Source organism: Episyrphus balteatus, chromosome 1 (genome assembly GCF_945859705.1).
Source record: "Episyrphus balteatus chromosome 1, idEpiBalt1.1, whole genome shotgun sequence".
NCBI lineage: Eukaryota > Metazoa > Arthropoda > Insecta > Diptera > Syrphidae > Episyrphus > Episyrphus balteatus.
Genome location: NC_079134.1, coordinates 13,391,947 through 13,405,301, shown reverse-complemented (window position 1 = coordinate 13,405,301; position 13,355 = coordinate 13,391,947). Strand labels below are relative to the sequence as shown.

The window sequence follows — 13,355 nt, the reverse complement described above, 5'->3', positions numbered from 1 at the left end:
AAGAAGAATTAAGTCGATTCCATGATATGTCTTCGAGATATATAGCTGCAAAAAATGTTGTTTTGAAGAAGCCTGGTCTAAGGAAAAACATAATATTGGCAAGAAAGTTTTTTCCACCATTTTATTGCAAACGAAATTATCCTTACTGCCAATTGAGTTTCTAGAAAACCTGTGTTTTATTTCTTAGCCTTATTGGAGACAATGAATTTGTTGATAAGACTAAAACAAAAATGCATCTTTGTTGTTCCTCAATTAAAAAAAAAAATTATTGTTGTCGATAATTCACAATTTCTTTGGCGTCCGAAAGTTTATATCAAACAGTGGAGCGCTCACAGCATAAAAAAAAACATAACTATTTAATAGATAGTCACTTTTTTGAGTAATTGGTAAATCATGTTATTAAATAAAAGCTCTAAGGAGCATATTTTGTATTTATCTATTTCCAGGTCTTTACACAATGTCTTTCTCTCTTCCTCACTTGTAAAAGAGAACTGTTATTTGAACTTGAATCAATGTTTAAATACGCCTTGTCACGCTTGGTTCTGATTGGTTTCCAAATAGCTTACTACTAAGTGAAGCATAAAAATAATTTTCGAAAATTAAAAAAATAAAGTTCGCTGCTCAGCTCTTTTGTTTTAATTAGTGAATTTTGCTTACCAAAAATCTCTTATTTAATCTTAATTTATTAAAGTGATTTCATTCATTTTTGCACAAGAAATTAGAAATATCTTATTCTTATACATTCTTATCACTGTGCGACGTTGTGTGCTTCAAAATCTTCCAGAATTTAAGAGTTCCTGCAGTTAACAAAAAAAAAAAATCATCAAGAAGTTTTTGTACAATTCTTTCAAAAACTATATTAAAGAGATCAATTGATACTATTATTGCCTCCCACCATTAAGGAAAAAGATAATTTAAAACCTTCAAATCATCAGAAAATTAAAAGCAAAATTTAGAAAAGTATACACTTACCATGTTAAGAATAACTGCTAATAATTTGCAATTCAAAAATCATAAAAGCTGCCTTGTTTCAAGTAAATTAGTAATTTATTGATGTTATTTTGAAAATGTAGTCGTTCAATGTGATATTTTATATAATATATATACAACTTCAACCGAAAAAAAGCCTCACATTTATCTTCTGTTTTTTGCTTCAAAAAGAAAATTTTTACAAATATTAAAAAAAAAATAATTAAAACAAATAAAACATTTATATTTTTATAATCTTTTATAAAAAAAATTAAATATTCTAAATATTTACGTAGGTTAACACAATGTTAAGAGAATAATAATAATTGCAACTACAAAATCAATTTTATAGTCAAAAATTGAACCCACATTCAATGTCTTGAATTATTTTGTTTCAAAATAAAAAAAAAATAAACAAAAACTCAAAAATATACGCAGACAAATAAAACAAATTAATCAGTCACTTCTATGGTTGTCATCTTCCACAATAAAACTCTACGTCCTTTATCTGTCTCTTTTTTCATTCTGTGTCTCTTTCTCTCTCTCCCTTCAACCTCCCTCTCGAAAAAAAAAAATAAACAATCAGCATCGCCTGAATATTCTATATATTTTTTTTTATTCTTCAATCGGTACGGCGTCAAAATTAACCCCGGGTTCATTATTTTGACACTGTCTTCTGATTTGGATACAATTGTATAGATACACATATCAAAAATCAAGGATTTCAAAGTCAAGCTACTCATAATATATGTGTATTTACTATACCCTGGACGTCGACCATCTAAAATCGAAATTATCGTACAATAAAAAAAATTTTTAAATTAAATCATTCGCTTTTAAGCTAAAAAAGATATATTTACCCACCTACATTTTTTATCAAAAAAAAATCCTTGAAAATATTATCCCCCCATTATATAGAATCCTTACAGCATATATATACCGAATTAAATCCAATTACCCACAACTAAAATATACTCACAAATACACAAACATTTACTCGTACCTTACAATTATAATCCTCCAAAATAGGATGAGCTCATAAAAAAAAATATTTCAAATCCAAAAAAAAAAAATCAAAAAAAAATGGCGATGACACCAACGGAATCACAAAAAAACAGCATAAAATATCGAAACTCCAAATCCAAAAGAAAACCATTTATATACAAATAATTGACTTAAAAAAAAAAATATTAAAATTAAATATATAAAAAAAATTATATACAATAGGATTGAATATTATACATTTTCGTCTACGTCGTATTTAATGAACAATTGCTGTTCGTTATGTGTTCATCCTGTCATCTGTTTAGAAACTCATCCAATTTAAAACATCCTCATTTACATAATTTTCCTCACAAAAATATACATCTCATTCCATCTATTTCATTACATTCACTATATACTCATATTGAAAAAAAAAAATGTTTTATTTAAAACAAAATGGCTTATACATAATAATAACAATTTAGTAACTTATGTAAATAAATTAAAGAAAAAAATTAAAATAAATTACTATAATTGTGCACAAAAAGTAGTCAAATCCTGCAAGTTCCCGTTCCGTCCAATTTACATCACAATTAGCATTGCATGAATATCAATCACCAATTAAAGTAATTTTTTTTTAAGAATTAGCATAAAATGCTCACCAAAATAATTAAACTTTTAAAATAAAATATACTTAATATTTTTTTGAAATTTTCAGCTTTATTTTTGTTTGAAGTTTGTGGTGTTTAAAAATTTCAGTGCAATTATCGAAGATCGAAACCACGCAAATTCAGGAAATATAGCAACTTTTCCTGGCTGTTTCTATTGGTTTTTGAAGTTGAATTGCAATAACATCAAGTTATTAATCTATTTTAACTAAAATGACTAAAATGTCTTGTTGTTGTCAATATGAACAATTTTCTCCTTCAGTTCCAAATTATTTCTGTATGGCAAAAAATTAAGGCAAAAATCACCACAATACCAGAGGCATGAAAAATGTTTTTGTTCTTTCTTCAAAATTTAATTAGTAATTTTTTTGCATAAAATATTAAAATAAAATTCAAATAAATAAAATATTTAAAAAAAATTTAAATAAATAAAATATTTAAATAATAAAGAAAGTCCCTTAAATGAATGAGAATCAACAAGAACGAACATTATAAATGCTAAAAACTATATGAACACGCTTCACAATTTAAAAAAAATTTAAGCTGAATTATTACTAAACAATAAAACTATATTAACCTGGTGAACATTTATGCTTTTTCTTTCAAAATAAATCAAAACCTCCACCCAAAACTTCCTTCGTTAACAAAATAAAATATCTTTAACCATCCTATATAGTAGCAACGTAATTTTAATTTATTGTTTAGTTAAAAAAAAAAAAAATAGTAGTTAACTAAAAAATAAAATAAATTTATTTTACATTATATAATATTTAATATGGTTATTACATTATAATAATTTATATTGTAATATTTTAATGTGTACCGCTTTTCTGTGTTGCCTTTTAAAGCGTCTATAACCCTTACTATAAAGTTAAATAAATATATATATTTATATATTTATTTAATTGAAAACACTTTTTAAACAAAAGTATAAAAGTGATCTGTGATTTATTATCAATATGATTACTTCTTAATTTTGTTTTGAACAAAAATATATTTGGTTCCTACAACTTACAAATAAAAATTAAATGTGAATTGTTTTATTAAGTTTAAAAAAAAAATTGTTTATTAATTACAATCTTATTTCTCTTTTTAAATTTTAAAACAAAAACAAAAAAACAACAAATTACATTGAATATAGAAAATTCAACTTGTGGTCACTGTTGTGGATTACGATCGTATTGGTACATCTGAGCCAATTGGACGATGCATTCTTGGATGCGCTGCTACTGGCACTGAATTACGGCATTGGTCTGATATGTTGGCATCACCGCGACGGCCAATTGCTCAATGGCACACACTTAAGGATCCTGAGGAGACCGATGCTCAACTAGCTGCAATGAAATAAGCAGTTTCATAAACATTACATAAAATAAATAACAAAACAAACTCATAATAATTTAACAAAAATAGGAAATGATGAAAAATAATGTTAAAAAGAAAAAGAATAAATGAGAATAAATTAAGAGTAATAATACAGGAAGACATCAAAGGAACAGGTAGATTAATTGATTTGTATTAATTGTGTGGGTGTTGTGATACTATTATTTTTTATAGTTTTTAAAATTGTTCATTGTTGTTTTTTTATTTACGAGTAAATATTTAGAGTTTTGAATTTATTTTTAAGTAATATGATGGGTCAAACGAATGTCTTGTTTTTATACCTATAGAAAAATATTTTAAAATATTTAATTTGTTCTTCAATTTAATTTTTTTTTGTATGCAGTGTCTTATTTGAAGTCCAGGTGTTTATAAGAAAAAGAAATGGACGTGAAAGACTAATCATTTTCATCATTTAGCCCTTTCTAAGAAATTGTTCTAAAAAAAATGTTACGTATACGCCACATTGTACCTGATTTATTTTGTATTTTTGTTTGAAACATATCTGGCTTTCGACTTCCAGTGCTAAGGTTTCAAATATTAAATTAAAAATTAATCGTAAATCACAAGTATACCATGAAAAATAAAAAGCTCTTATTGCAAAAGGGAAATATACAAATTTTCCAAAACAGGTGGTGTCCTCTTATGCATATTATTTCCTATCAAAATTAATAATTTTTTTTTTTTGTGAGGCATCTGTACCCTCCTCTTTCAAATGATAGGCGTGAAGTTTGCATAATAAAATTATGTCAATTTGGAACTTTGTTTACTGACTTTTTCTGCCCCAATATTCCCTTTTATATCCTACAAAGTTTAATACATTTAAAAATACCCAAAGGCATTCGTTTGATCCAACCTATTCGTCATTATATTTAAATATATCTTTTATACTAATATAAATTTTGCCTATTAAGTTCTATCAGATACAACAAAACAAAAAATGAAGGATAACAACAAAAGAATCTCATTTCAAGCTGAATCCAAACATCAAAACAACAAAAAAAAAACATAACTAAATGACAGCAATCAACTGAAAATCCAACAAAAACAACATAAAGAAAACACCAACAAAATAAAAAATCATCATTCCAAGAAGTCAACAACTACAACAACAACAACAAAAATCTATCAACAAAATCACAAAGGGAATAAATGTCTCCTCATTTCTTCAAACCCCCGCAGTATAAATAATTAAATTAGAAAAAAATTAAAATTAACTTTTCACCATCATCAAATCCAACTTCAGAATACTAAAAAAAAAAAAAAACACACCCACAAACAACAAAATCATTTCCCCCAAAGAAAAAAATAAAAAATTCCTAACATTTACATTTTAATTATAAAAACATTCAAATATATTACAACAACAAAAAAAAAGTATTTATTATTATTATTATTGTATTTTTAATAATACTTTAACAAAAAAAAATCAAAAACAAAATTTAAAAAAAAAATAAAACCAAAAAAAAATTCGTTCAATATACAAACAAACAAAACTGAAGTGCAAACTGTTTTAGATTTGCTACAACAACAAAAAAAATTATTAAATAAACTAAAAAACCCAAAAACTTTAACTCTTTCCCAACAAACAACAACAAAAAATACGAAAAAAAATGATTGATAATTTAAAATTTAAAAAAAAATCTAAAAAAAACTAAAAAATCGACAAACATGTTTGCAGTTATATTTATTATTATTATTATCATTACGACTGTTTATTAATTAAAAACAAAAATTATGTCTCTATTTATGCAACAAAAAAATAAAACAACAGAGTTCAGAGTTGATTAGATATTTATAAATAACAAAAAAAAAAAAAACAATGCATCTCATTAACAAAATTAACACCTCTAATGCATTGAAGATGAAATTTAAAACAAAACTCGCAAATAAGTTTCATCACAAAAAATTTAAACAAAACAAAAAAAAAAAAGAGTTTTTTCCATTTGTGAAATTAATTTTTATTTGCAGTAAATAATGTTAAATTTTTATTATATTCCAAAAACCAAAAAAAAAAAAAAACAAATATTATTATAATTAAACTTAAGTGAAAACAAAAAAAATAATATTTAACAAACAAAAACAAAATAAAACTGTTATGTAAATTTCATTAATAATTGTGTAAGTATAAATTAAAAACAAAACAAAAATAATAAATAAATAAAATTCAAGTGTAAAAATTAGCAAACAATAAAAACCCAAATATGAAAATACTAATATTATTATATATAATTAAAAAAAAAAAATAAAGTTAAACTTTATTCGTGATTTACTGAATATAAATATATATATCATTTTGCTAAGTTATCTTTTTTTATTTAAACAGAAAAAAAAATTAATAAGAAAATTGTTTGTTAAATATTTATTATTATAAAAAAAAAATTAAATTAAATAGAATATTATTTACTCTCATACTCCGTCTTGGTATTGTTGTATTTAACTAGTTGAATTTGGAGTTATTATTTTTCCTCAAAATTAAAAAAATAAAATATATATACAACTCCGTTAAATAAAATTTTAAAAACATCTATAAAAAAAATAATTTATGAATGAATGAAGATATTTTGTTTTTTTTTTTTTAATTTAAGTGATTTTGTTTATATTTGTTTTTATCGATGACTTAGTGAATTTATGTACTCCAACGATAATAATAGGTTTCATTGGCTTAAATACTACTCTTAAATTAATTATATAGCAAAATACATGATGATTGTAAAACACAAATATATTTTTATTTTTATTGTTAAAGCACACTTTCAGAGTTCGAAGAAAACATTTTGGGACATATTCAATGTTGTTTTTCAACTATGGTCTAGCTAGTGCTGACACGATAAAAATAGGCATACAATCCAGTTTTATCTTAACAATAGCTTAAACAAAGTTTATAAATACGGGCTCATTGCTTCATAGTTTTATGAATTAACATAGTACCGATGAACGTTATTCGATTTCATTAAAACGAGCCTAATAAGTTGTTTGCTAAAGCTAGTTTAAGTATTTAACTACTGCCCTTAAACAGTGAAGTATTATTTAAATATTGATCGCTAAATCGTTGATTATACAAAAATGGCTGTAACAGTCATAAATGGTTTGAAACTAAAAAGGGTCCTAATTAATTACTTGAAATTAAAATATTATTGTTTCGTCAACAACTTTGCATTAAATTTCGAAATCATTTTATACTTGATTTCAATATATGAATCAGCGTTACCGTTAAACGACTTTAGTCGCTATTAGCGACCTTTTTGAAGCCTTAGCGACCAAGCGACGACTTTTTATTTAAAGCGACTTTTTCACTAATTTCATAATAGCGACTTTTTTTTTCTTTCTAAAAATAGTATTTCTTTTTTAATTTTGAACATTTAGAGCTTCAAATGTGTGTTTTTTTTTTTCGTTCTGAACGTATTCTGAGCTAGTTCAGAGCACCATCGATGGACTCAGAATAAAATAACTGAGCAGACCGAGTTGAATGCTGAAGGCTGAACACAAGCATTTAGCAAGTGGAATTGAAAAAAATTTCAAACAAATAAAATAATGGCGCAAGAGTGCAGTAGTCGTTCTAGTTTTTTATTTTTATTCAACCCTTTTGGACCCAGCGTTACTCTCATGTAACATATTTTTAAAAATTCGTAAAAAATATTCCATTAAATATTTTTTTTAGGTTTCGATGGCTTAATTGAAAGATAATAATGCCTATTTATTTATTTAATATGTTAAATGGTTACATTAGAAATAAACTTAAATACTAACAATAGAATTATTAAACTACTGGATTATTACAAAAATTTAGTCAAATATCATACCTTTAATTTTTGTTAATCGAAAAAGGGACTGATATTCACATTTTTTTTCTTTTTTTTGCAAACATTTTTTTATATATGGTCATAGTTTTGAAAAAAGATATAGAAAATGTTAATGCAATGAAAAAAAAATGTTAATTTTCAATGAAAAAATTTAGTGAGCACAGCATTTTGAAGGCAATTTAATCTTCTTTTTTTCTTTGGAGGCAATGTTTATGTCTATCTCAACCCAAAAAAAATGTATAACTAAAAAAACAAAAAACTCAAAAAATCGATTTTTTTGATATTTTTTTTATGATTGTTTCGACTACTGTGGTATGGAATTTTTTTCAATTTTCAATTTTTTCAATTTTTAAAAAACATTATTCCAATAGGAAATTTAATTCTCTATAAAAAATTTTATATGCAATATATCAAAATTTTGCTTGGTTTACGAGGTATGTTGAAAAAACCAAAAAGGGGGCTTTTGCACCCCTATCTTCAGTTTCCACCCTCTCATTTAATAACACTCCGCAATTTTATCTTCTTTTATAACCCATTCAACGATTCCTGCAATAAAAACCCGTGAACGTCTTAGTTCCTTTCTAAACTAAATAATCAATAGCCTATTAAGATCCTAAAATGAAGACTGTTTTTTTTTAGTTTCTAATTTCGTTATTGTTAATGAAAACTTTGTTTCAAGACAACTTATGTTTATTTTTCTATGTAAAAACATATGAAAACGATTTAGCGACTTTTTTTTTTTAAATAGCGACTTTTTCGACAAAAAAGCGACTTTTTTTCAATTTTTCAGGTTAGCGACCTTTTTTTTCTAAAAGCGACTTTTTTAGCGACCTTTCAAAAATTTTCAACGGTAACGCTGATATGAATCGTTAAAAGTTGCATCTATACGGCATTATATTGAAGTTGGTTACAGTTTGAAGTTTCTGTTCAATGTTGTAAACTGTTATTTTCAATAAACTTTTTGATACTTGATTTTATTTTGTAAGTGGCATGTGGTTGAAAGAAAGACAAAAAATCAGTTTAAGCTGTTAACAAAATGAGAATTCCTAACATTTGTTCACGGAGGAGGTAGGACCAAATTTTGGAACGAGACTGTAAACTGGAATTTGAATTTAATTGGTTTAACTCGTATACACTGACAATTTTTTTCATTCGAAGATTTGAGAACTTTGAATGCATTTAAAAAAATGCGTTTATCAGTTTCGAAATCAAAAATCCAAAACCGAAGTGTCACCCGAAGCTGGTGATTGCTTAATTAATTTGCTTGCCACACAGCAGCAATCGACTTGATAAAAGTCGGCATAACTAATCACAAATTTTGTCAAATGTCAATTGGAAGAAGTCAATATGGTATCATTTGACGCTTAAAATAAATTAAAAAAAAAATATCGCAAATGGTTGCAGTAAGTAAGTTACCGTAATTACGATAAAAATCGTCTTAACGACATCTACCTCCTTCCTTTGTTTTGACTTTTCATACGGGTGATACATCAAAAGCAAAATGTCAAACTAAGGAAGTGTAAAGGTAGAACTTAAATAGTGCGCTTCCATATATAAAATAATGGTTCTCGGTAATAAACGATAAACAAAAATGTCCATTTTAGTGCATAAAACAATAAGTGTTAAGAGCTCATGGATATTTTACTAGCCATTTGCAATGAAATACACATTAAAGAAAATGTATGAAATTCTTGTCTACACTTTTTGGCATTTGGCAAAAGTCGATAGTGGTTAGAAAAAAAGTGTACTTCATGTTTTGTGATTATAATAACAGAGATGAATGTAAGATGTACCTATTTTAGGTAAATTGATAACAAGGCTCCATGAAGTGCTGATTTTAAGAGAACAAATAGCTGATTGATTGACTGAAATGAGCATTTACCCAAGAAAATTCTACCATACGATTAGGTACTTACTACGTTTCATGAATGCAAAAGTTATATTTCCCTTATTTTAGTTCTGAGAGATCATGGGAGTTGTTAAAGAGAAATTTAAAGTTTTTGTGCCATTAAATTCTTTATTTATCACTAATCACTCTGAAGATCTTCTTCTTACTTAAATTAGAGGTTGCCATAAAGCAACTACAGAATTTGATCGTTTAAAAATATTTCAAGCTATTAAGCATCGGGTTTATATTTGAACAAAGTTTTGCTCATTTGTTGTTTGGACAATCAAAGCTAAGAATGTGGTTCACGGAATTAAACCTAAGCAATTAAAAGTTTATATTCAAAGGCCTACAACTAAATTTTTTAAGGAGGAACTAAATTCGTACATGTTAATTTCATAATTAAGACATGTAGCTGTCATAATTTGACATATCCATATGGACAAGACTAAAAAAAACTAACATAACTTTGATATGCGAGCGAGAAGAAACATTTAACGTAAATGTCGGTACGAAATCAGTCCCAAAAACAATTCGTTCTGAAAAATTAGAAACTAAGTTCTTTCCACCCAAAGACTTGTCTCTTTTCCAAAGTGTTTTTAGATTTCTTTTGATAATTTCAAATTAAAGCAAATTTTAAAACAAACATAAATTTTATTTAACAAAATTTGTACAGAATTAATTTACATAAAAACATGTAGGTACTTTTCACAAGTTGTCATTCGATTTATACAATAACACAAATTGTATTTATTTTATAACATTTTTTTTTTGTTAAATTGTGTGTGAGTTTCCTGTATTAAAAAAAAAAAAATAATTTCTTTATTCTATATAATTAAAAATTTTATATGTATGTATTTAAAAATTAAATAATATACATATATATAAAAAAAAAATAATGAAAAATATTAAGAACAATAATAGCTATTACTTATTTATAAACAAAAAAAAAAATATTATATACAATAATATAAATAAATATATATATATTTAAAAATAAAATCAATCTTTCTTAAGAGAAACAAAAAAAAAGACAAATTAAAATTATTATATTGAGCAACAAAAAAATTAAATAAAATTAAAAACAAAAAAAAAAAACATATATAAAATTAACTAGATGTTTTGTCATGTATAAATATTATTAAAAAAATTACGTTTAAATATTAAAAAATAATAACAATAAAAAAATGAAAGCGTGTGTTTGTGTGTAGTTATGAATGACACACAGCACGAATAACTAAACCAAAAAAAAAATTATGTAAAATATATTTCACAAACAAAAATAACAAAAATAATACAAATGGGATAGAGTTTATTATAAATGTAAAAAACAAAGTATATATATATACAAAAAAATAAATAAACTATATTAATTCATGAATGATTTTGGTTTTTGTTTTTAACAATTTTAAGTCTTCAAACTTTTCATAGTTTATCATTTATTTTTCTTCCATTTTTATTTCTTATTTAAATGTCAGTAAAAAAAAATCCTACCTTAAAATTAAAAACAAAACTTATCTAAACTTAACCATAAAACAAAAAAAAAATCATTTAAAAGAAAATTCGATCCGTAACTTCTTATACAAAACAAAACAAACAAGAAATAGAGCAAATTAATATAATATACAAACAAAAATATAAAACTAAATATAAATTTACTAAAAAATAAATAAAAGACTTAGCTAAACAAATATTAAAAACAAAACAAAAACATGCAAAATAAATTACGCTAACGACCAAAGAAGTGAATAAAAAAAACAAACAAAATTTAGTTTTAAGGCGGTTTTTTTGTTATTTTATTTTAAAAATAAAAATATTTTATTATTTAAATTGATTTTTTTTTTTAATTATTTGTTTAGTTTTTAACTCTCATATCAATATATAGAAAAAAAAATAGGTAGGTAATGTATAGCAAAAGGATATAATATTCAGACTCATCATAACTTTATATTTTTTGTTTTATTTAAAAGAAAAATAGGAAAAAATACATGCACATTAAGTTTTAAATAAAAAAAAAAATAAATAAATTACTAACAACGATGCATTTTCTAATTTATCATTTCCTCATTGTAATTTTCATTTTAATTTTAAATTTTCTTATAGGAAATGGCAGGCAAAGAATGGAAATTTATAAACAAACAAACAAACAAACATAAGGTATTAGAAATTGTTAGAGTAGTTAGTTAACACAGCAGCACTTTTATCACACACATAAATATATAAGTACTCTCAGAAAAGTAGGTACATTTTTCACAATTTAAAAACCAAAAAAAAATACTAAAAAAAATGAATTTATAAAAATTACCAATCCCACGGAATAAAATATAAAATTAAATAAAAAAAAATATTAAAAGCTATAGGAATCAATCATTTTTGCAGAGCTGAAGAGTCAGAAAAAGAAAATGGATCTTTGTAAAATTTTATAAAAAAAGAAATTTTTATTTAGTTTAAAAAAAAAATGAAAATATGGAAAGATAAAGCACAAACATTTATATAAGGAAAAAAAAAACTAACTAAAAATATATTCGCGTGTAGTAAGAAACTTTTCATCGTTAAAAGTTGCCATAAAACATTTATATAAAACAAACACTCACACTTAGGGTGAATCTCGCACTTTAGAATGGATTAATTAGGAAAGCATACTTTACACACATGAAATAGCGTTTCAAATGGAAAAGATTTAAAAACCATATATAGCAAATATTTTAGTTTTAATTTATTTTTTATTTTTTATATTTAACATAATGTTTCTTTTTTGTTAAAGTAAATAAAAAAATTTAAACTCTAGAGAACTTATCCCTGAAGTAAATTTTAAATTTTGAACTAATTTTTGAAAAAAAAAAAAAAAACAACAACATGGTATTAAAAAGAAAATAAAAACAAAAACCATACAAAATAAGTCCTCCCAAAAGATGTATTATTATTGAATATATATATATATATTATATAAATAACAACTAAAACTTAAACATAGATGTATTTAACAAACAAAGTAATTATTTTAATCGTTCTTCATTTGAGTTTAATTTTTTAAATTATAAATTTATAATAGTGTCGGGAGTTATTATTATTATAAATATATATAAAATAATATTAATACGAAATATAACATAATAATAATTTTAAAGTAAAAAAAAAGAATACGTAGTTGTAAATGAAGAACTAATAATGTACGAAACCAACAAAAAAAAAAAAACAGCAACAAGAAAAATTAAGATTATACATAAAATAAATAAAAATAAAATACAAATAAAAACAACACTGTAACAATGGTAGGTAAATTAAAAAAAAAAAAAAACTGAAATACTGAGGAAAAAAAAATATATATAAATATATTATTTAATAATAATACAACTGCAAATATAAAATAATAAATTTAAAAACAAAAACAAAACAAAAAAACTGACAAAAAAAAATTGAGCAAATGAAGGCATTATTATAAATGAAAAGAAATAAATCTCTGTTATCGATTTAAATGTGTTTTGCTTTTTTTATGTTCAAAAAGATTCAACTTCACGCTGCTACTGGTTGTAGGTAATGTGGTTCTTTTTCGGTCGTTTGCGTTTCCGTTATCAATTCTTGACAAAAGTCGTAAGTCGTTCTATTCATCAAAATCTCTTTCGTCATCGATTTTTTTTTTGTGTAACATAGTTCTGAAAGGTTAAC

General features: G+C 24.1%; 1 protein-coding gene across 5 annotated transcripts in view; it reads left to right on the top strand.

The window, feature by feature from the left end:
* LOC129905484 (synaptotagmin 1) overlaps positions 1–5,824 on the top strand; it is a 74,098-nt gene extending 68,274 nt beyond the window's left edge. For all 5 annotated transcript variants that reach the window (XM_055980982.1, XM_055980976.1, XM_055980953.1 and 2 more), the window contains 2 exons: positions 3,763–4,120; positions 4,916–5,824. In XM_055980982.1, the coding sequence (XP_055836957.1) occupies positions 3,763–3,969 (207 nt within the window). In that variant the 3' untranslated portion in view covers positions 3,970–4,120; positions 4,916–5,824. The remainder of the gene's footprint in view (positions 1–3,762; positions 4,121–4,915) is intronic.
* Positions 5,825–13,355: the final 7,531 nt, after the last annotated feature.